Genomic DNA, 24,448 nt, shown 5'->3' on the forward strand with positions numbered 1-24,448 from the left:
ATGACAACTCCGTTAGTACAATTGGAAGATGTTGATTTGATGAACCACTACAGTGATGAAGATGAAGAAAATAAAATGAATAGCCATAATAAACAGCAGCAGCTGCACCAACAACAACAGCAATTATTAACCACCGAAGTTGAGGTAAGTCTTAGCAGCCACAGTTAAGATAATTTAAGGTGACATCCATCCACATTAGGAGATAACATAATTATTTGCTAATTGTTGTTTGTTTTTGTCTTGTTTCACCCCCTCATAACCTATGGTCGGCCCCACAGATAAATACAATTGGTCTCAACAAAAAGAAACGTAGAAAACCAAAGAATAGCAACAGCAGTAAAACACAAAAACCAAAACAACAGCAACACGAACCTATGCTCTTATCACTGAAAGACGACGACGATGAAGATGACACAGTTGGCGTCAATGACAGTGGTATGGGAACAACGGTACAGGGAGCTATTACTCCCGATAGTGATGACGGCAATGATGATGACGACGACCCAGAGTATAGCAACGACGATGATGATGATGTTGTTGGCGGCAAGTCATCCATGGCGTCTAACCTTACCTCAACACATCATACATCCCATAGCATAGATGCAGCCATACAACAAACGGTATTAGCTTTCGATGAACATGATTTCTTCAACACCCGCGATTTAACAAACGAACCACATTCCTCCACTCTAATGTTGAATGGTCATGCAAATTCAACCACACTAACAGCCGCAACAAATGGCAAACAGCAGCAACAACAACTATTTGCTCCCACAAATGCAATGTCGGCTACGCATCAGTTAAATACTCTCGACACAAGCATTATAACCATCTCGTCGACAACCTCTCCCTCGGTGAGCAATGGCGGTGTAAGTAGCCAACGCGATGACATTAACGAGAGCAGTCAAAAGCCAAGCAATCAACAACCGTATAGTGACAGTCCATCGCGTTCCGGCTATGGTTACAGTTCGAAGACACATTCGCCCGCTTCAAGATCTAAATACGCAATACAACAGCCAACAACATCCACTGCAGCACCCGTTCGTTTGTTTAGCAGTAATGTTTTGCCACCGCATCTACGTCAGGATTCTATAAATTCACACGATGACACCGATGAAATTTGCCTAGTACCCGATGTTGATTTTGAATGCGGAATAAGCATAATGGACCACAGTGGCGGTAGTGATAATCGTGAATCGCAACCGTTGTTGGGTGGTGGGGGAGCTGTTCGGGATCACTATGAGGTGGCATGTAATACATTTATGGGTAAGTCAGATAAGTGGTTAATAACCTTTGGGTTTTTTGTTTGTTTAACATTTATATTAAAAGGAAAAAAAACAGAAAGTGAGAACTTAAAAGAATCCCTAGCAATGCTATGAACTCAATTTTCATAAGTCGCTTAAAATGCAAAAAAAAAAAAAACAAAAAATCAAATGCAGCCATTATCGTTTAAAATTTTTTAATGTTGTCTCTATTATTCCATAATAATAAATTATTATTATTATTAGCAACAACTGGCGCAAAGGTCACTTTGCAACAACAAAGTCTATTCTTATATCTCCAATATTCCGTACACATCACATCAATTATGCCTTCAAATAGGTTAATATTTATATTATTAGCACATGCCTGTATATAAACAAAATGTTTTGTTTGTTTCCTTTACTGGGGGAAATATTAATTCTTATCAGCTGAAAACTAAATTTTTAAACAATGACTCACATTCCAATGTGATTTACAAAATATGTTCTTTCCATATTACAAACCCTATCAGCAATGGCTATTATGTTTACATAATTTAAGAATAATTCGAATTTACATAAATTAAGAATAATTAATTTAAGAATAATAATAAATTGATGTGTAGTTTATTTCAAAATCAATCTTCTAATGGCAAAACGATTTGAATGATTTTGTTTTCCTATTTTTTTTATTTTGCAAGTCATTTAGATGAACGTTTGTTCGTTATACAGCCTAAAAATATGCTGTAATGTTTTTTTTTTAATTTACACATCGTTTGATGTGTAATTCATCAGTTTACTATGTCTGAGTTTATACATGCAAATTTTTAAGCAACTCTGCCACTGCTCTTTTCGATTCACTTTTGAATTTCTACCCCTTGCCACTTTTTATACCTCTCAATTCTATGAACTCACCACAGTTTTTTAGAAAAGATGCATGTATAAACCCAGACTATAGAAATTAATTTCATTAGAAAAAAATTCCTCAGGACTGCGGAATAATTTTTCCATTAACAAAAAAAAAAAAATCTGAAAGATTTCTCAGGGGAAAGATTTTTTCTGTAGAAATTATTTTACCATCCTGAGGTCTATTGAAAATAAAATATATATCATATTAACAAAAATATAACAAAATTTGTGTTTAAAAAAATCCCATTTTTGACATAATACATATCCAGATTAACAAACTTGTATTTTTTAATATGCCAAATTGCTTTCACATTCACTTCGAAGCTTCAAAATCAATTTACTTTTTTTTATTTATTAACAAAATTTTTTGTAAGCAAAAAAAAAAATCAAAAAATTTCGGCAAATTAGATCAAATTGATTGTGTGTGTGTGTTTCTATCGTCATGCTATGCATAAAATTACAAGTTCTCACTGCAATATCACCACCTGTCCATGTGATGAAACCTATTGTACTCGTATCAGTTCGGATTATTCATTTTCATACGACGAATACAATGTGGAAAAACTTCAAACTATAACACCGTTAATGATAACACATTCTTTCGTGTCTATCTCTTCAAGCTCAGCGGCATGGGACTGGGGACAAGCTCAATGTCGTTGTATAAATTGTCCACTTAAAAATGACTGTAAGTCTGCCTTTCTGTCCTCTTATCAGCATTAAATGCAAATTTAATTTAACTGTTTTTAAGGTATTTCGGCTTATTTGGTAGATTTGTTAAATTCACCGACATAGTTTCGAATATGACAACGACAGACTTACATTTAACCAATCCAAGTGTTTTCTACATCAATCCATTGTATATTGAAAATCTTGCCAACGAATTTAATTACAACGACAATTTTGAATTTCAAGGTGCAAAAAAAGCAAAATAAATAAACTTCTTACAAAAGTTATTATTAAAATTATACTTGCTAAAAAATTTAGTATTTAAAAAAATCTAAACGACTTTTCAAGAATGCAAATAAAAGGAATATAAGTTATAACGTATTTATCCTTAACCTTTGAGTTTTGAAAAATATACATCATGTGTATATACTATATATATTTGTTTATTCTTTCGTCTGTCAAGAGTTCAATTCAAGTGCAATGCTATGTGACGCCACGTTTCAATAAACACGCACGACAACAGAAAATCACCACCCCCACCACAGCACTCATCATTATTATCAACTACAATTAAATTGTCCTGATTTTAAAAAGGTGACGGATTTTTAAGGCCTGTCGGTGATTGCCTTGAAATTGACACACTTTAAAATTTTATGTATTTTTGGTAACAATATCCCTTTTATTATTCGGAAACATTTTATATGAATTACTATCAGAAACTACTTGTTTCAGTAAATAACCATTTGTGTCCGCCACTGATTTTTTCATAACGCCAACAACCACAACAACATTGTTTATTTTGGTATGTTCACATACATTCTTCATTTGGTTGCAATACGAACAGAAACGAGGTTAATTCTAAAATAGCCAGGGTTGGGAATAAAATTCCTCAGAGGAGAAAGTTTTTCTGTAGAAAAAATTTCTTCAGACATTTTTCTATACAAAAAAATTCCTCAGTAAGCTGAGGATAATTTTTTCTATAGAAAAAAATTAATCAGTAAAGGGCAAAATAGAAAAAAATTCAGTAAGCTCTATAGAAAAAAACAAACAATTTTTTCTTAGAAAAAAATAAAACAAAAATATAAAATAAGCTGAGGACAATTTTTTTTATAGAAAAAAATTCCTCAGTAAGCAGAGGGCAATTTTTCCTATAGAAAAAAATCCTCAGTAAGCTGGGGGCAATTTTTTCTATATTTTTTTTCCTCAGTAAGATGAGGAAAATTTTTCTATAGAAAAAAATCCTCAGTAACCTGAAATGACTTTTATCCTGAGGTGACTTTTATATAGAAAAAAATTCCGCAGTAACCTGAGGTGACTTTTTTCTATAGAAAAAATTGTCCTCAGCTTACTGAGGATTTTTTTTTTCTATAGAAAAATGTTCCTTATCTTACTGAGGAATTTTTTGTCCATGTGGCAATGAAAATTCCAACCCTGCCATACAAAATTAAAACAATAATTGCAAATAAATTGTATAAGATACCGAACCGAAAAGAACACACAACATATAGCAACAAAGACTACATTTCTCTAGTCGAACATTTGACGAAAAAAGCCGGACTACAGTTTTGTTTGACTAGTCAATAACTATAACGTCCAAAAATGGATAATATTTCATTGCAGAGTGTAGATTCATATGAATACATAACAGCTGGTGTAAATATAACAACGCAATTCAATGGTAATTGGTTCTTTCGCCTGAGCTTATACCCATTCTTTTCAACTTCAACAATGTCTGTCCTTATGGTAAAACAAAAAATTTTACAAAAAAAATTTAGATTTCATTATTGTTGTATGCCCAATTAATATGTGACGACGTCGAAGGCACACCGCCATCATCAAGTGTGTGCTTTTGTGTGTGTGCGCGCTGAAGTTAAAGGATTCCTAATTGAAAAACTATATATATTTAAGGTTTTGTGTGTATGTGTGTGAATTTTTTTATTAATTTTTAATCAATGAATATCAAATACGACACACTAAACTAATATGTGGAAGTATTTCCTTCTGATGTACCTTTCTCTTCTTCGAAAATTGGCCGCCTAAAAAACTAAAAACTATTTTTATATCGTTGAACAAAGTTATAAATTGAAAAGAATTAAAATTATTATTAGGGCCTGTTTTTGCTTCAGACGCCATCGGGTCAATTTGGGTTTTACTAGTATATGTTTCAACGCTCAACGGAAATGTTATGTCCTTTCAAGTATTTCTACAAGAGACAATGTCGAAAGCGGGCTTCCGGTCGTCTGATGTTATTGAAAACGAATTTCTTTAGTAATTATACCTGAAAAACAAAATTTTAAATAGAAGTTCTGAAATGAACTGTATATACATACACGAAAAGGATTCTATCTGAACAAGCCTCTCAAATCTTCAAATTTCTTTTGCTACAAAAAATGTCAAAGGGCTCATTTTTCTGGGTGATTGGGTGAATGAATGTTATCCTTAGCAAATGTGAATAGGTGTTCTATCTAAGCGAATTATAACAATTATTGTAATGTGTTAGGAAAGGATTAAACATATTCAGACATGGCATCTCTATATTCAATACCTAGAAATCTATTTTTCGCAGCCCATGACAAAATTTGATACATTACTTACTCCTAATCTGTGCTTCTGTTTCCAATTTTCCTTTTCAGATGATCCCAGTTTTACAGAGATTGTTGCCCAAGTGGAATTTGCCATTGAGCATGGTGTTATGCCGGAGCGTATTTATCAAGGCAGCAGTGGATCATATTTTGTTAAAAATGCCTCGGGGGTAAGACTTAATTTAAAACTATTTCACTCCATCACTCATCTCACTTCTAGCTTTGAAAATTGACAATATTTTAATTAAAGACCAATTAAGATATTATCTCTCCCATAAACACAAAGCTAATAGTAATTCTTAATGATGACTTAACGGGGAAATTTAACAACAGAGAAGATATTTGTTAAATTTTTGGTTTAACGTCAAACATTCACAAATCATCTCATTGATGTTGTAACTGGGAAAAGGTAGTAGAAAGGAAATAATAAAACTTTTTTTAATTATTTCAGAAAATCTTGGCTGTTTTCAAACCCAAAGATGAAGAACCCTATGGACGCCTTAATCCCAAATGGACCAAATGGATGCATAAATTATGTTGTCCATGTTGTTTTGGTCGTGCCTGTTTAATACCAAATCAGGGGTGAGTGGAAAATCAAAATTGTTAATGTAAAATACTAAAACTTGTAAATAATAAGGGTGTTTAAAAAAATATTTTCAAGAAAAAGACTTCTCAGTTTGCTGAGGGATTTTTTTCTATAGAAGAAAGACTCCCAGGTTACTGAGAATTGTTTTCTTTAGAAAACAATGCTTAGGTTTTTAAAGAATATTTTTTTCCAATCCATAAAAATGCTTAGGCTTGGTTTTTTAAAAAAAATATTTTTTTCCAAGCCATAACAGAAATAAAATCGCTTCAGATTTAGATTTTTCACTCATATATATTTTCCACAACTTTCATCTAAATGATGATAACCAACCTTCATCTCTTGTTTCTCATGCCTTTTCTTTCCAGTTACCTTTCGGAAGCCGGTGCAAGTTTAGTCGATCGCAAATTGAATTTAAATGTTGTGCCAAAGACCAGAGTTGTACGATTGGTAGCGGAAACTTTCAATTATGCACGCATCGATCGACAAAAAGCCAAATTAAAGAGAAGGATCAAGGAACACTATCCCTCAGCTAAATTCAACCGTATGAGTTTACCCTTAAAGGTATGCGCGATCTAAATTAAGTAACCTCCCCAACAATTTGTTTTTACATTAATCCAATTTTCTTTTTCCAGACTGGTTCATTTCAAACCTTTGTAGAAGGCTACAAAGATGCCGACTATTGGCTAAGACGTTTCGAACAAGAACCACTTTCTGAGGCCTTAGCTAAATCATTTCAATTGCAATTCGAACGTTTAGTTGTCTTAGATTATATTATACGTAATACAGATCGTGGCAATGACAATTGGTTAATCAAATATGTTCAACCGAAAATTACAAAGAAAGTGAATGGTACGGGTGGCAAATCATTGTTTTCCGGTAACGCCACCACCACCACATCGTCATCATCGAATGAAGTGAAAACAGCCAACATTATTAATACCGATCCCATTGATACACAAACACCAGCTACAACAAATAACAACATTGAACAAAATAAAAATGCCAGCGGCCAATTGGTTGATATCCAATCTGGTTCGCTGCATAGCACCTCAACGACAAATAGTTCATCGTCTGTATCGTCGTCGGCTGGTGAGGGTGATCCGAAACAGACACGGAAACAACCAACCACAGAACGTAACGAATGGAGTGTGGTAGATGCTCCGGAAATTAAAATAGCAGCCATCGATAATGGTTTAGCGTTTCCCTTTAAACATCCCGATTCATGGCGTGCCTATCCCTATCACTGGGCATGGTTGCCACAGGCTAAAGTGCCATTTAGCGAAGAAATAAAACAATTAGTACTGCCGCAATTATCGGATATGAATTTTGTTGAAGAATTGTGTACGGATTTGTATTATCTGTTTCAGCAGGATAAGGGATTCGATAAACGTCTATTCGAACGACAAATGTCAGTGATGCGTGGACAGATTTTGAATTTAACACAGGCCCTGAAGGATGGCAAATCACCGGTTCAATTGGTGCAAATGCCTGCCGTTGTTATTGAAAGGTGAGTGTCTACAAAAAAAAAAAATAAAAATATATTTTTATGGGAAAATGTGTTTATTTATTTCTTTGTTCCCTTGTTTTCTATTTCAGATCCCGTGCATCACGTGGCTTTTTCTCCTTTACACAGCGCTTCCAAAATAAAAGTCCCTTTTTCTCTTGGTGCTAACATTTCTGTTCTAAATCCCAAACAACAAATAACAACACTTCAATATCAGTTTTTTTATTTTCAAATCTCTTTCTTTACAAAACACACAGATTACTTTTCCTTTGTTATAATCTGAATTGTGTTTTTTTTTTAATAATTCTTTCCTTTTGGGTTCCTTATAATCATCCATATTTATAATATACAAAACATATACATATATGATTATTATTATTAAAATATTGTTAAGAATTTATTGTGCACATATATAATATATACATACAACATAAATACATGCATACATACACATATATACTCTTATTTATATTATAATCTCCGAAAATATACTTATTTTGTTAATTCCACATAGCTTTGTTTTTTTGTTTAATATTTGCGTATATATATAAATAAATATTAATTAGTTGTAATAAAAAACATTTAAATTATTTTTTTAGAAGAAAAATGTGTGTTGATATTTTTCCAAAAATTTGTATTGCTATTTTGGATAATGTATTTTTTTGTTAATGAAATGGAAATGTAAAATTAAAAAAAAAATAAAAATTGTATTTTTTGTTTATTTATTTTCACAAAGAAAATCTTAGAATTTATATATCATAAATATATTTGAAATTTATTATAGTATAATTTGAATATTTTACATATAGACAACTTTAGTAGATAGACTTATCGTAAATATTGGCTGAAAATGAAAAATACACAGGGGATTATTTATTTAATTTTATATACTTTCAGTTTATAAAAAATTGTAGAACATGAAAAATACACAGGGGATTTTTTATTTAATTTTATATACTTTCAGTTTATAAAAAATTGTAGAACATTCCCATGAAATATTTAAATTTTTTTAATACTACTTTTAGGAATATTGGCCTATAAAGAACGTTGATTTTTTAGATATTTTATTTAAATTTTGTAAATAATGGGATTTTTTTAAAGAATTTTTTTAATGGAATGTAAATGGTGTTGATTTTTATGAAAATACTTTTCAAGGGGTATTTAAGGCGTGGAGTTTCTAAAAATATATATATTTTTTAATTTCTATAAAAGGCGTGGAGTTTTTAAGGAATACTTTTTAACATCAATAATTGACGTGCATTTTGTTTTAAGATTTTCCCAATTCCACCAAATTTGTGGATTTTCTAAAAATATTTTTCTTATCTCCATATAATTTTTTAAGTATATTTAAAAAAAGTAAAATTCGTGGATTTTCTTAAGAATGTTTTTTTCCAGGTCTACAAAAGGCGTAGATTTTTTAAAAGTAGATTTCCAAAGTCTATAAAATTGTGGAATTTTTAAGATTAGATTTTTTAAAAATAGTTTTTTCTATAAAAAGTCTTTTTAAGATTATTTTTATAAAATTGTGTTGAATTCTTTAAAAATATTTTTCTAAAATCTATAAAATATGTGGATTTTTCTTTAAAATATTTTTCCAAATTATTTTTTATAATGGAAAAAATTCAGTGAACAATTTGTTTTCAAAAATATTTTTTTATAAAAAAATGCGTGTATTTTCAAGACTATTTTTCAGGGTGTGGATTTTTAAAATTCTATAAAAGTTGGGGAATTTTTAAACATATTTTTTGGTCGTCTATAACTTTTTTATTTTTTTACGTACTTTTTAAGATCTTTAAAAATCAGGAAAGTTTAGGAATATTTTTCCAGCAGGGATTTTTTAAGATTTTTTCTTTTCAAAAATTTTTGATGGATGGATTTTGGGAATATTTTTTTTTCTAATACTACCAGAAAACGATTTTTAAGTATTTCATTTTTAAGCATTATTTTATGTATGTGGGTATGTGGAAAAATTGAAATGTAAAAATGAGTACCCTTGATGTTTTCAGCCAAACACTATAATTTATCATTCCATTTCCAAAACAACAACAAAACATATTCAATTTACATATAACAACAACAAAAAATATTTTGTTTGTAGTAGTTAGTATAAAACAGACTAATTTCTACTTAATTTGTAGGAATAAAAAAACATTTTTTTTTAATTTTTATGATATATATATTTTTGTAACCTAACCTATAAAATTTGCAAATGATTGATTAATCATATAGATCATAGATAAACAAAACCACCTTACCAACATACCATTATTATTATTATATTTTTATTATTATTTTATGTATGCAAAGCTTTTTTTATTTATATAATTTTAAGTGATTTTAAACTTTACAGTCGTAGTCATGAAAGCGAGTCCTTAAACAGTCCTCGAACAGGATATTGATAAAATCAATGAAATGGTTTTTGTTTCTTTATATATAAAAATAACACTGCATATATACATACAATTGCATTCGACTATTTATAAATATACATACCTATATACACACACACACACATTTATTAACGAACTGATTCAATTGTATAATAATTTTATAATTTTTAGATCAGAGATTGTGATTAACAAAAAATATTAAACAAGAAAAAAATAACAACATATTATTCCCTAATCAATATAAAATGAAATAAAAATAAATGAAAAAATGAATCATTAAAAATATATAAAGTGTTTTATTAACTTATTTTTTATACATAATATATTTTCAAGGCTGATGGTAATTTAATTTAAAACCCCCATTTGTTTTTGAAGCAGGGACATGAGGAGGGTAGTCGTTTAACCCTTTCAGTGTCAAAAAATTTTTTTGTCGGAATAAAAATCTAAAATTTGAAGGCACAGAGTTTGGAAAAAAACAAGTCTTATTTTAACCCTCGGACAGTTTTGTCTGTCTTTCAGCAAAAACAAAGACATCAATTGTAACGGTACATAGGATAGCCGAAAAATTGCAAGGCAGAGAGGCAGAGAGTAATTTTAAGGAACAATTTTTTAAGAAGATTTATGTGTGTGGACTCCTTATTATATTTAAAAGAGCTATTAAAATAACCAATTTGATAATAATATTTATTATTTTTTGTGATAATACATTTATAACATTTTACATTTTTAAAATAATAAATTTTTTATGAAGAAAATATTAATGGAATGTGCAATTTCCACAACTTAAAAGATTAATACATGAATTGAGTACATAAATAATAAAAATACATAACAATCATAATACGATTAGGAATGGGGGGAAAAAGCAGACCAGTGCTTTCAAAATGTGTGTTTACATAGAATTTATCTAGGAAGAACATCATATAATTATAAATATTTAAATAACTTAAAATCTATGAATTGCTTGCTGTGTTTTCTTTGTTGTTGTTGTTGTGATTATTTTTACCATTGGCATTCTTATCATTCAGGGCATTCATAAGCTGAAAATGGAATAATTGTTTATTTAAATGATTAGTTATTTCTAATTTTACTCACTTCTTTGTTTTTCTTTTCATATGCCTCTTTTAAACGTGCTTCTATTTTGGCCAACGAAGCATCATATTCAAATTTTAAACGATCATATTCTTTGAGCATGTGAGCTTCTTTATCCTCCGAATAGCGCTGCAACAAATATTAAACAAAAGTTTTAAATAATGCTAAAAGGAATCATATATCGAATTCAAATTGCCCACCTTATAATTAGCTGCCGTTCTCTTGGCTGAATTGTATTTAGTTTGCCACGACGTTATCGACAATTCATGAGCCTTTTGTAAATCCAAAAACTTTTGTTTCCATTCCATTTCCACGGTGTCGAGGGATTTCCTTTGCTCCTCCCATTGTTTCATAACAGCCTTCATAGACTGGCGTTCCGCTTCAATTTGCTGCTGACGTTCATTAAGTTCGTGTGTCAAATCCTTAATTTTCGCAATTTTCATTTGCAACTCTTCCCGGGACTTTTGCACAATCAAATTCATTTTTTGTAGCATTTCATGATTTTCTTCGTCCTTTTGTTTGAGAATTTCTTCCATTTTTTCACGATCCAGTAATATTGCCGCCTTCAATTGATCCACTTCATTTTGTCGCTGCTGCAACTCGGCCGTAACATGTTGATATTCCCGTTGCAAACATAAACTTTGTTCCTGGGTTTGATGCATTTTCAGTTGGATTTTTTTCAATTCAACTGCAAAGATTTTTGCCATTTCATCGCGTATGCGGGCCTCTATTTTCTTTGTCTCATTTCGTTCAAGTTCAGGAGAGGTGACAACACTTTTGTCACTCATTTGCTTAGAGCTGCGTACCGATGAACTGTGGGAATTATCTGCTGTTGAACTTTGCGATTTTATGTATTCCTCAAATTGGGCGGCTTTGGTTTTGAGTTCTTTAATAAGTTGTTCCTGGTGTTCGGATATTTTTAGTTGATCATTGAGTTCAGCAATGTGATCATTGGATGTTTTCAACTCCTTTTTCAAATCATCAATTTCTTTTTTGCAAACCGCATTAATATTGGTCAGCTTAAGATTTTGTATTTCAAACTAAAAGAAAATAAAAGAATATTATTTTGAAAAATGTTAACAAAAACACCACTTACCTTGGTCAATTCAGCCACATAGTCCATACATTTAGCACATTCATTTGCAGCTTCTTTGGAAGCTTTCGAAGCCTCCACCTTTTCTTTTTCCAATTTTTCTCTCAAGGTGCCCACTTCCCTTTCATGGCACAATTTTTCAGTTTCCAACATTTTGGATAACTCTGAGGTCTTAACTTCCGCTAATTGCAAAGATCTCTGTAGATGGGCAATTTTCTCTTTGGCCATTTGTAATTCTTTGGCCTGATCGGATTTCAATAGCTTATCCATTTCATATGACATAGCCTCCTTGGCATTTGATATTTCGACATAGAGATTTTTCAAACGATCACATTCTGCCTGGGCATCTTTGAGCAGAAACTTGTGTTTCTCCAATTCCAAGCGCAAATTGTCTGTGGTATTCCGTTGCTTTAGATCCATGTTTTCTTTACACACATGTTCATAATTCATTTTCAAACTTTCATGCTCTTGCTTCAGCTCCTCCAAATCAATTTCGAGATTTTTTATTTGAAAGTCCAATTTTTTACGTTCCATTTCTTGACTTTGTTTCTCCTGCTCCAGGGTGGCACATTGCATCTTCAGCTGTTTGTGTTGACTGTGTAATTCTTCGAGTTCTTGTTTCAGCGTTTGCAATTGATTGTCTTGTTGGGTGCTATTGGGATCCTTGTTGGACTTCAAATGTTCATATTCTTCCTCAAGCAATTTAAGTTTATTTTCCAAACGTATATTCTCCTCTTTGAGAGTGGTAATTTGCACCAAGGATTTATTTTCTTCTTGTTTTAGAATTCGTATTTCATTTTGTTTATCCTCGACGGTTTGTTGTAGTCGTTTTACCTCTTCCCGTTTGGCTTTAACATTGGCCAATGCTCTATATAATTCATCTTTAAGATTGCCCACTCGATCAATGGGATTAAGTGGTGTACTGCCGACAACACGTCCATGCGTTTGACTCAAACGTCTGGGTGTATCCTCCATATTGTGCTGATGTAAAACACTATCCATCACATCCAATTCAGCCGTTGTCATTTCCAAACGTTCCGTCAGAGAGGCAATATTTTTCTCCATGCCCTTGATTTGTTCCTGTAGACTGGCCACAAGCTTTTGAAGTCGAACGTTTTCTTGAAAATAATCAGGACGTGACATCAGTTCCTCACAACGTTTCTGGGCCTGATCCAAGGCATGGCTTAGATCATTGATTTTACTGGCCTTGTCACATAGCATCATTTCATGATTTTGTTGCAGTGTCTGATATCGCGTATTCATAACTTCCAATTCGGAGGATTTCTTATCTAATTTATTAGCTGTTTGTTGTATTTGTTGTTGCAGTATCTCCATTTCGGCACGATGCATATCTTCCATGTGTTTACGTTTCATTTCAAAATTACGCTCTGTATTTTTGTTCAAATCACGTTCGACCATATCGTATTTTCTTTGAACATCGGCGAGCAGCATTTGTGCTGTATCCAGTTTTCCTATCAGCGAATTATTCTCAGCTTCTATTTGTTTCTTTTCAGTCTTTAGTTTGTCTATCATACTCTCTAGGTTGGAACATTTCTCTTTGGCTTCCACCAGCAATTCATGAGTACTATTGCGATTTGACAAAGCACGATCTAATTCAGCCTCGGTTATGGATAATTTTTTCTCCAATTCATTGCGTGCTTTATATTCCTCCTTTAGAAGCCCTTGTGAATGTTCCAATTCTCGGCTACGTGACTCCAAAGCCATTTTCAAGTTATGTATTTCAGCTTCACATGAAGAATGATCCGCAGGTTGAGCCGCAAATGGCTGTTGTGGCTTATTAAAAACATTGTTTCCATACGGGTGAGAAGGTAAGGCGACTTCAAGCTGTTGATGATCATCTGTTGCCAAGTCACTTTGAAAATTTGTTGTGGAATCAATTGTCCCCTCGTCGTCATCTAAATCATCAAATGCATTTTGTAATAGGTTACCAAGCTGGGAAGGGAAACAAAAAAAAATTAATATTCATATTAAAAAATATATTTTTCTAAGACAAAATAAAAATATTTAACATTTAAATTTTTATTTTTTTTATTTATTTTGTTCTAAAGTAATGTTTTTTTAGAAATACCTCTGCTTGCCTTCGCCTTTGATCTTCCAAATCCTCTTCTTCCTCCTGCCTTTCTAAGCTGGTGTTTATTTTCAGGCTTTCTGCTCCCTTAAATAAACTAATACCCGGCGTATTCATCTTCCTTGCCAGCAAGACGATAAGTTCAGTTAATAATTTTTAAATAAATTTTTAAACTAATTCAATGATGCATCTGCGTCCATTCAGCAAGCCCAAAAGATTACAAGTAAGAGTCTAAACGCAACCAGAGAGTCACGAGTCAGCGTCATACTTTTTCGCCGGCGTGGAAACCAAACGAAAGAGTTAGCGTTAGCGGCACAAAATGTCAATTATTTGTTTTTATTTTCTGACAGAAAATTTTACGTTGTGCAAACAAAATTCAATTTATTATTTAATAAACAATAATGTCAAGGAACTTGGATAAAGGGCCCCATACACTATAAATCATGCCGTCATGCCGATGAACCCCTTTTTGTATATGTGAGATTGACTAGTGTATGGCAAACTCTTCAATCACTATTCCAAAAAATCGATTTTTGTCCCAAAAATTGCATTTTATCGTAAATTCAGTTGTTTTTTATTCCGTCACAATTTTATTATTTTTGTATACAAAATTATTTACTGACAACTATCAAAATTAATATTATTCACCAGATTGATAGGGGTTCATTTTCAAAATCAAAACTATTTTGATTTTCTTCATGCATTGTGTGTGTCACTCATACATAAATAAACTTTCAAAAAATAACACATCCCAGTAGTTCGACTAACTGGTGATGAACTAGATATTTTACTAATTACCTGTAAGTACCACTAGTTACCACTTCATGCCCTAGACTGGTGAATTTAACATGTGTATGTCATTGGGGAAGTCAATTGTCCCCTGCCTGCGTTACCAGTATACAGTCATTTCGATAGTCGATTCATTACCCTTTGCATAACCAGTAACTACTGAATTGGTATGATGTGCGTAAACAACTTTTTCAATTGACAAAAAAATCCAACAGTCTATTTTGTGTTCCTTTTTGGGGTATGAAGTAACTAGATCACCAAGTAACTAGCTATATAACTATATAATAGCAGACAATTGATATTTTTTGTACAACTGGGATACTATGATAAATGCTGTACGGCATGATGTATAGTGTATGGGGCCCTTAAAATTATTGAAAAAATTATTTTTCTTCCATTTTATTATTAATTCGTTCAAAAAACGTCCACAATCTTTGAAAATATTTGTTTTTTTAACAGCACTGCCATATGTTTTGATATAGATTCTCATTGAAATTTGGTAGCACTGTTCATTTTTACCTAAAATATGGCAACTCAACTGAGAGCAAGAGAGAACATTTGAGTATGACGCTGAGCAAAAATGAATAAAATCTATTCTAGCGTCAAGCCGCTAGACGAGAACGTCAGCCGTCGCGATTTCCCGTTGCCTATAAGAAATACACGGCAAAGGGCTGTCGCTGACTCTAGACTCTATGGTTGCGTTTAGACTCTAACTTTGTTTTAGGGCAGCTCACATTCCGAGTTTGCAAATTACAACCCTGTAAACTATGGTGAAAGCAAACGAGCCGAAGCAAGATCTATTAATAAGGTCACCAAGATAGCAATCGAAATCGGAAAACAGCTGTTTTTTTCAAGTCTAATGTCAAAAATTTCGACTTTGTTTACGTTTTCATAATGGATGTCAATTCACAATAATGCATTTTGACAGCAAACTTGAGAGGTATCGATAATCAGCTGGTCTCCCTTGGTGACCTTATTTATAGGCCATGAGCCGAAGACTAGCCAGCAGCCAAGATCTATTAATAAGGTCACCAAGATAGCAATCGAAATCGGAAAACAGCTGTTTTTTTCTCAAGTCTAATGTCAAAAATTTCGACTTTGTTTACGTTTTCATAATGGATGTCAATTCACAATAATGCATTTTGACAGCAAACTTGAGAGGTATCTATAATCAGCTGGTCTCCCTTGGTGACCTTATTTATAGGCCATGCCAGCAGCTGTTTTAAACGCACTGATGTAGGGATAAACAAATCGATTTTGTTAGGTGATAAAAAAAAAACAATTCACAAACACATAGGAATCTATAGATTGAATCATGGCGAAAGATATGTAAATGGCTAAGCAGAATGTTTGCGTTGACGGATAGCCGTCACGTTGTGTGTTATCAACAAGGAAACGATGGTGTGTGTTGCGCTTCGGAGTTTGAAGGGTGAAACACAGGTTGGCCTCTTTTATTGTAAAAGAATAAAAGAGAACGACGTCCAAATTCAAGTTTGACTCGGATATTCCTTTATAAATTGACAATTCATACGAAGCCAACTTAACAGGCATGGCCTGAATCCTCCTTAATGGTATGCTCCCGTACTGCAAGAATATCTCATTTTTTTAAACATTTTTGTCGATATTTGGCCTGTTCCAGTATTACAAGAGTCTAGATTTTACTATTTCCTACGATATCAAAAACGAAAGTTCGTTATCGTAGTAGATTCTTGCAGTACGGGAACATACCAATCATAAAGGAAAAATTGTTATCGTAGTAAAAACTTAGAGATTCTTTTTGTAACATTCGAACTAAAGGGGGAAACACATATGAGGATTCAGGGCTGGCCTGTTAAGTTGGCTTTGTATGAAATGCCAATTTATAAAGGAATATTAGAGTCAATCTGGATTTTGGACGCCGTTCTCCTTTAATATTTTACAATAAAGGCAGCAAACTTAACATGTCAATCCTGAAGTCCACTTATGTGTTTACCCCTTAATTCTGAATTCGAATTACCTCTACCTATTTATCAGTTGTTTCTCACATTTTTATGTGCCAATTTTTCATCATCACACTTGTTATACACTCATTCGTAAACAAAAACAACATTTTCTTCTCTTTTGCCCAGTTTTATTGGTCATTCTCTTTGGTCGCATCTCCGCGGAATCATTCCTTCGAATAACTTCGTTCCCGAACACAGTAATTTACACCGGGGGAAAATGATTAAAATTGTTGCACTGAACGATGACGAGGAAGTAGGAGATTCGGAGCAGGATGAATTTGTCGCAACAAAAGAAGCTCAGGAAGCCATCGCCGAAAGTGAATATGTGCGCGCCATTAAACTTAAAGCGGAGGGTAACACTGAAGCAGCCCTCTCCCTGCTCAATGAACTGTTGGATACCCAGGTGATAAACGAGGAGCACCACAACAACAAAATGATATTTATTAAATACAATTGTCATAAGAATATTGGTCTTATACTGGAGGACAAGAAGGAGTATGAAATGGCTCTGCACCATTATATATCGGCAATATTGATTGATAGTACCGATATCTATACATTGCATAAATTTGCCCAATTGGCTCTGAAATTGAATTCGGTGGATTTGGCGGAATATGCTTTCGAAAAATGTTTGGCCAGCAATGCATTGCATTGGAAGGCAGCCGATGGCTTGCTGATGTCTTTGAATTATAATTGCAATTTGATACGACTGTATAATCATGCACGGGAATTGTGTACCAGTGATCCGAAACATAAGGCGGCGTATGAAATGGTGTTGGATATTTTGACATGGTTTAAATCGAATTCCTCGGTGTTGAATATGACGAACAGTTCGGCACATGATTTTCCTCGCAACAACAACAATACGTGTGAAAGCCATTTAAAACGTGTGTATAAAAATGTCATGGGTGGTGGTATCCAACCCTCAAATGATATATTGAGCTGTGATGTTAACTTGCAAAGCATGCAGATTGATAATTTAAATTGGCGTTCCATAGGTCAATTTATATTGCAGTTTCATCAGTATTTACAAACTAATGGAATTAGTTTGTTTTTCCAATTCGAATTTAAAGATGTTATGAAAACGGAATCCTCAAAAGATGCTGACAATTGTAATGCCGATAGTGTTCTCCAGGAAAATGAGGACAACAAAGATATGCAAGAAGTATCGAATTCTACAACAACTCCTCTCGGTGGTGGTGGTGTTGATACGAACAAGATTACTGTGGAAAATGCATCGGAATCCCAGCCAATGGATTCCAATAATGATGACTCGGATTCAAATGCCAAGGTTGAGGGCGGCATTGAGACCACCAAAAACAAGGCCCGAAGACGTTGCAGTGATTTACATTTTCTCGAACAATGGGGTTGGCACAAAAATCGAAGATATTCATCACGCAAGAAAGCCGATAAGGAGGAACCCGATGATAGTTTAAATTCCTATTTACGACGGACATTTTCCAAATATATGCAGGAGATTCCAGCTTCATCGTGGCCATTTGGAGAGAATTCTACCGAAAAAGAAAACAATGTAAATGCTGATCGGCAATGTACCAAATGTGCTAATCCACCCACTGAGGATGAGTTCCATACAGATACCTTATCGGTATTTGAGGAATTCTTAAATAACCTCAAATCAACGAAGACTGATTTAATGGAAATTATATTCAAATGGTTGAAAAGCGTTTCAAGTTTTTGGAACATTTCCCTGCCTCAGTCGATTAAGACATTGTACACCGAAATCTTTGAGCTTTATATGTCCTATTTCGATTTACCCACCGCAAATCAATTGGCCGCCTTGGATTTTATGTCCTCCTATCGTATTTGTTTGTTATTTCTCGAGTTAACTGCCTGTGAGGAGCTATTTGAAGATCCAAAATGGAAGAACATCTTTTATCACTTGTGTTTCAACATTGGATCGAGTAAAGGCAAAGGAAGAAATTCCACTGATGTGGACCATTTTGAAATACGTCTGACCTATATCAAATATTTGCTATGCGCTGCCAGCAGTGATTATCCTGGCTGCCTGACATGCTTGGATGAAATTGAAATATTGTTGGGAGGACAAAGTAATACTCCCGAATTCGTATTACATTTACCCCACTCGGGGGGATATTGTCTGCAATTGGATTTAGTTGGCAATATGAAGAGTCAATACAAAAGTCAAATGGACATATGCAGCTTGAGGGTGTTGTATGATAAACAACAATGGCCCCAACTTGTCGATGTTATCACAAGAAATGTGGAAATCACGGCGAATAATTTCGAAAATGAATATTGGCTGAAAGATACTCAAACGATATTTGAAATACTTCTACAGGCCCTATGGAAGTTGGCGTCGTACGAAACATGTTTGTTGTGGTGTGAGAAATGTTTCCATTACTCGGTGGGCATTTTTTTGGATGAAACCAGGCCAAGCCTGAGCAGGCAAAAGATGATGTCCACTTTTATCAATTACGTAACTTCATATATCGAAGCCATTATTTTAAATGTAGGGCGTGATATTGTGGCCACACTTGCAAATGAGAATCTCTGCCGTATGGTACAAAATCTGATACGCCTCGTGGTCTATCAATTTGATGGCAATTTTGAGAAAAATAATTCACATGGCAAGGATCTGGATTTCAAACCTCTGTGGTCGATACTACACCAACTGGCCTTAAGAGATGAAGAAATGCGGGATGAAGGTAAGAGTGCCGAAGAAGCTGATGATTTAGTACCGGCCTCTTTTCAAATTCTATTCACGGCCCACGAATATTTGGGCAGACGTCACTGGTGTTCCAATGATAATGGCGAATTTCTACAGTATATCTTGGATGCGGTGGTAACAAATTTGAAAGCTCCCATCTACGATGGTTGTCGTGATGTCATGTACGAATACATTGAACAGGTAACATATTGCCTATTCCAATATCCGCCGAGAAAGGCACGTTCAAAATATCTTGAAGATCATGAAGCTGAACCGGTGAAATTAAACTGGTCCCGTGCAGTACAGATATTCGATATCTACAAACCGGAACAATTGCCAGAATTTAATTCCTATAAACTGGAGTCCATAACATCGGATATGGAACAAATGTTAATGAAAATTGTTGGCTTGGTGCCCAGAGAAGTTGACCCCTCCCAGAGCACCTTTAAGGTTATCAACTACATAGAGGGTTTGAGCAGTGAACATCCATCCCAAATTGAGGATGACTTTGAGTTTCCTTACAAACTAAAGAACCTCTATTATCTCCTGGCAGATTATAATTTTAAAAGTCGCGATTTTACCAAGGCCATAAAATTTTACACCCTGGACTTGGTTATAAATCCCTCAAGATTTGATTCATGGGCTGGTGTGGCCCTGTCCAAGGCCAGTCAAATTGAAACCAAACTAAACGGTTTGGATCAAATCAATTTGGATGCCCTGTGGAAGGAGTGTGAACAAGTGATACGCTGCTTCGAATGCTGCATTACGCTGGACAGATTTCAGACGCTTTTATGGATTGAATATGGTTCTTTTTGTTATACCCTACAGTCGTTTTTCTCGCGCCACCTAAGAGGTACCAAATCTGCCGAGAAGGGAAGTCCATTGGATGAAGTGGTGGCCGAAAGAAAATTGAAGTTGTTGAATATTGCCCACAACTGTTTTACCACAACAAATTCAATACAAAATTCTGTGGGCGATGATGCCCACACCTCAGCTGATAGCAATGATGAAAAATGGCTGTGTCAATATATGTTGGGAAAAATCTCCGAGAAACGCCAAGAAGATCCCAGTACTTATATCAATAATTATCTGTTGGCAGCCAACTATCTGTACGAAAGCAATGCCACCTATCCCATCAAAGTGAATCACAGTAATCCCACCTCGTTATCTGTGGAGGCCCTGGAGGTGTTTTATCGCATAAATGCCTCCATCATAAAATATATTGTCACCCGAGAAAACATAGTATCCAGGAATCATGGAGACCTATTTAAGAAAGTTTTAAAAAAATTAGCAAATAGTCCCTTTGCCCTGAACAAGGCTAAAATTGATGGTAGTTCTTTGAATATTATTAAGGGCAAAGTTTCATCAAGCGACAATCAAGGAAGCACTCAAATAAAGGATACACCCGTAGGAGGTGGGGGAGGGTCTGGAACGTTACAGGTTACGGAAACACGTTCAAATGCACCAACTGAAATCATGCCAATTTTATCCAGAAGTAGCTCAATTTCCACAGTTACCATATCATCGGAATCATCGAGTGATAGTGACGACTCGGATGCAGTCGATGCGACAATGAAAAATAAAACCGCCAACCCTAACACCTACAGCCTGAATGAAATCAAACGGATCTATGAAATGGTTGTGAGGAACATTGAAGAGTGTATAACGCGCTTCCCCGAACATTACAAATCCATATACCGGCTGGTTTATCATTTTATGAATGGCCCCACTGAGCTGCGCAATTTAGAAGTGGCCGAACAGCTGCTAATGGGTCAATATAAAACCAGCCTGGGTAACATTGTCAATGGACTGTTCTACGAGAAGAAACACACGAATTTATTTAATGGCATTTGGCGTATACCATCCTCGGAAATTGATCGACCGGGGAGTTTCTCAGCCCATTTGGTGAAATGTGTACGCATACTAATTCTACTACTGCTGAAGACTAACAATCACAAAATCCTGATAGATATTTCATTGAATCTGCATAAAACACCCGATGCCGATAAGCGTTATATTGCCGATGCCGATCGCAAAGAATTGTGTCAACTATGTATAACTTATTGTGTTGAGATATTACGCAATGTATTGGATGAAAATCGCAAAGGACAACGCAATGATCAACAATTGCTAAATCTGCTAGTGGACATTTATAAGATTCACAAAAAATGCATCAAATATATGAATCAAAAGGAGTCGTTATTTACTAAACTACTCGTCGATGTCTATAAATTTTTCATCGAGGATAAAGTAAAAAATGTCCCAGAAAATTGCAACTTTTTAGATTTGGCCGTTAAGTTGTGTTTGCAACAGCTTACAATACAAAAATCGGCGGAGGCAAATCCGTCGTCCAGCACTTCGTTAGTAGGTGCCATGGCTACAAGGCCGTTTAACATTCCTGGTTTAAATATGATCTCCTCGGCCACTAAACCGGTCAATAATTTAACTAAATTGAATCTTCCCAACTTCGCACAATCGGAATTCAATCCATCAGGATTTGAGATGAATACTCCTCCTGTTGCTCCACACCCATATATACCATTGGAATTTACACCATTTCTTGAGAATAGAACAGCAGACTTGTTGCTATTGCAGGGTTATTATGCCCATTTGTTGCAGCAGGAACAACAACGAGAACAAAATTCAAATTTTAAAACAACAGAATAAAAAAAAACAACGGCAACTGGTATTTCATTTTTCATAAAATGTTTGTGGCTGTGCCATATTCGGAAATAAATGCATTCATACACCCCCTTGTCTTGATAATTTCTTGATCGTAAATGTTGTTCTATTCTAAATATGTTTTAAACATTTCTTTTTATATTTGTTTGCATTGCAAAGGACAGAATAAAAAGCTATTAATTGTAAAACAAACACTTCAATTTTTTTTATTTTTTATAAGGGAGGAGGATTCCGATTATTGTAAATTATAATTATAAAATAATTTAAATTCTGTTCCCGTACTGCAATAATCCACAAAAGTTTTCTGGTATCATAAAGGAAAAAAAAATTATTGTAGTAAAAATAACGTCTGAAACAGACGTTATCGTAACCGTTATCGATAACAATGATATCCATAAAAATAAATTTCGATAAGACTGGTTTCTATAGAAATCCTTGTTGTTAACAATGTTTTCCATAGAATTCATTATCGATAACAAGCGTTTTTATAGAAAACCTTGTCGATAACTGTGATTTCTATACAAATTCATGTCAATAGCAATAGTTTCAAAAGAAAATATAGTCAATAACAGTGGTTTCCTTACAAATCCTTATCGATAACAATGATTTTTATAGAATTTCTTATCGATAACAAGGGTTTCTATAGAAATCTATATCTTTATCAAATGTTTTTATAGAATTCTTTATCGATAACAATGGTTTGTATAGAATTCATTATCGATAATAAATGTCTTTATAGAAATCTTTATCGATAACAATGGTTACTATATAAATCCTTATTATCGACAAGTGTATTTATATAAATCTTTAACGGTAACATTAGTATCTAGGTAGCTTTGGAGTAGTCCATGTAATGAAGTTTTTGGAATCGCTCATGGCCCTTTGGGCTAGGTTCTCGTTTATGAAATAAAATTGAATCTATTGAAATTCTTATCGATAACAAGTGGGTTTACAAAAATATTTATCGATAACAACGTGTTATTTAAATCTTTATCGATAACAATGGTTTATACATAATTCCTTATCGATAACAAACTGTCCTATACAAATCAATGTCAATAACAATTGGCCTGTTCTCGTACTGCCAGAATCTACAATTTTTTACTCCGATAACACTTTTTTCCTTTATGATATCGAAGGAAATAGGAAAATCGGGTACATTCTTGCAGTACGGGAACAGACCAAATGTTTTATATGCAAATGAATGTCGATATCAATATTTTTATATAGAAATTTTTATCGATAAAAATGGTTTCTATAGATATTTTTATCGATAACAATGGTATCTATAGAATCATTATCGATCTATAGAATCCTTTTCGATAACAATGGTATTAACAATACAGAAATCTTCATCGATAGTAATGGTTTCTATGGAATTCCTTATCTATAACAGTGTTTTTAGGTAAATCGTTATCGATAACAATGCTTTCTATACAAATCCTCGTCGATAACAATGATATATATATATAATAACAATGATAACAATGATTCCTATACGAATGGTTCCAGTAGAGTTGGTTATCGATGACACTGGTTTCTATAGTAGTAATCACTAACAAAGGTTTCTCTGAAAATCGTTATCGATAATAATGGTTAAAACAGAATTCATTATCGATACTAATGGTTTCTACAGAATTCCTTGTCGATAGCAAGTCCATATTGACGAATACAAGTTTTGTTTTTAACTTCTATAGACATCATTATCGATAATAATTTTTAGGGATGACATGATTTTCGATATTTTTTTATTATTGTTTCAGGTCTATTGAAATACTCGCAAATAATTGAAAACAATTTCGATTAATAGAATCGACAGTGCAATGAATTAATCGTTAAAATAAATATACGAAATGTATGATTTGATTTTGAAAATCGACAAAATCATCTACGTTTTGAATCGTTCGTAAATTATCGTTGTAATCCCTGTGTTTCATAAAATTCTTTAATAGTAAACACAATTTTACTATTAATTGTGATTTATTTGCTATGCATAAAACACAACAAAAAAGCATTAAATAATGAAAGAAAAAGAAACATTTCATCAATATTTCTAACTATTTCTCCTTCAAGTCTCAAACTCTAATTTATGTTGCGAAGATATTTCAAAAATATTGACGAATGATGGCGTGTTTTAGAATTTTTTGTTTAAAC

At 33.5% G+C, this 24,448-nt stretch overlaps 3 protein-coding genes across 3 annotated transcripts; 2 read left to right on the forward strand and 1 right to left on the reverse strand.

Moving 5' to 3' along the window:
• Positions 1 to 7,699, forward strand: LOC133328265 (uncharacterized). Its single transcript, XM_061536815.1, has 7 exons — positions 1 to 144; positions 279 to 1,266; positions 5,450 to 5,568; positions 5,850 to 5,980; positions 6,350 to 6,545; positions 6,617 to 7,491; positions 7,581 to 7,699. The coding sequence occupies exons 1-7, from the start codon at positions 1 to 3 to the stop codon at positions 7,654 to 7,656; spliced, it is 2,529 nt and encodes an 842-aa protein (XP_061392799.1). The 3' UTR covers positions 7,657 to 7,699.
• Positions 7,700 to 10,831: 3,132 nt separating this feature from the next.
• LOC133328266 (repetitive organellar protein) lies at positions 10,832 to 14,289 on the reverse strand. The gene is made up of 5 exons (XM_061536816.1): positions 14,153 to 14,289; positions 12,067 to 14,016; positions 11,171 to 12,010; positions 10,974 to 11,099; positions 10,832 to 10,918 (listed from the first exon to the last, which is right to left on the reverse strand). Exons 1-5 carry the CDS (start codon positions 14,267 to 14,269, stop codon positions 10,832 to 10,834), a joined length of 3,120 nt encoding a protein of 1,039 aa, XP_061392800.1. The 5' UTR covers positions 14,270 to 14,289.
• A 2,851-nt stretch (positions 14,290 to 17,140) lies between these two features.
• Positions 17,141 to 23,853, forward strand: LOC133328267 (calcineurin-binding protein cabin-1-like). The gene is made up of 2 exons (XM_061536817.1): positions 17,141 to 22,208; positions 23,810 to 23,853. The coding sequence occupies exons 1-2, from the start codon at positions 17,141 to 17,143 to the stop codon at positions 23,851 to 23,853; spliced, it is 5,112 nt and encodes a 1,703-aa protein (XP_061392801.1).
• The last annotated feature ends 595 nt before the right edge of the window (positions 23,854 to 24,448 follow it).

The sequence above is a fragment of the Musca vetustissima genome, unplaced genomic scaffold, assembly GCF_032173495.1.
Source record: "Musca vetustissima isolate MV318-11 ecotype Yass unplaced genomic scaffold, APGP_CSIRO_Mvet_v1 utg11186, whole genome shotgun sequence".
NCBI classification, from domain to species: domain Eukaryota; kingdom Metazoa; phylum Arthropoda; class Insecta; order Diptera; family Muscidae; genus Musca; species Musca vetustissima.

Excerpts from the sequence above, each read along its gene's own strand:
- LOC133328267 (XM_061536817.1), top strand. The coding sequence starts at position 17,141 with ATGATTAAAATTGTTGCACTGAACGATGACGAGGAAGTAGGAGATTCG. Across the intron at positions 22,209-23,809 it reads AGACTTGTTGCTATTGCAGG|AGTTGGTTATCGATGACACT; the intron begins GTTATTATGCCC and ends TGGTTCCAGTAG.
- LOC133328265 (XM_061536815.1), top strand. The coding sequence starts at position 1 with ATGACAACTCCGTTAGTACAATTGGAAGATGTTGATTTGATGAACCAC. Across the intron at positions 5,981-6,349 it reads TGTTTAATACCAAATCAGGG|TTACCTTTCGGAAGCCGGTG; the intron begins GTGAGTGGAAAA and ends TTTTCTTTCCAG. Across the intron at positions 7,492-7,580 it reads CCTGCCGTTGTTATTGAAAG|ATCCCGTGCATCACGTGGCT; the intron begins GTGAGTGTCTAC and ends TTTCTATTTCAG.
- LOC133328266 (XM_061536816.1), bottom strand. The coding sequence starts at position 14,269 with ATGAATACGCCGGGTATTAGTTTATTTAAGGGAGCAGAAAGCCTGAAA. Across the intron at positions 12,011-12,066 it reads ATGTGGCTGAATTGACCAAG|TTTGAAATACAAAATCTTAA; the intron begins GTAAGTGGTGTT and ends ATTTTCTTTTAG. Across the intron at positions 11,100-11,170 it reads GAACGGCAGCTAATTATAAG|CGCTATTCGGAGGATAAAGA; the intron begins GTGGGCAATTTG and ends TATTTGTTGCAG.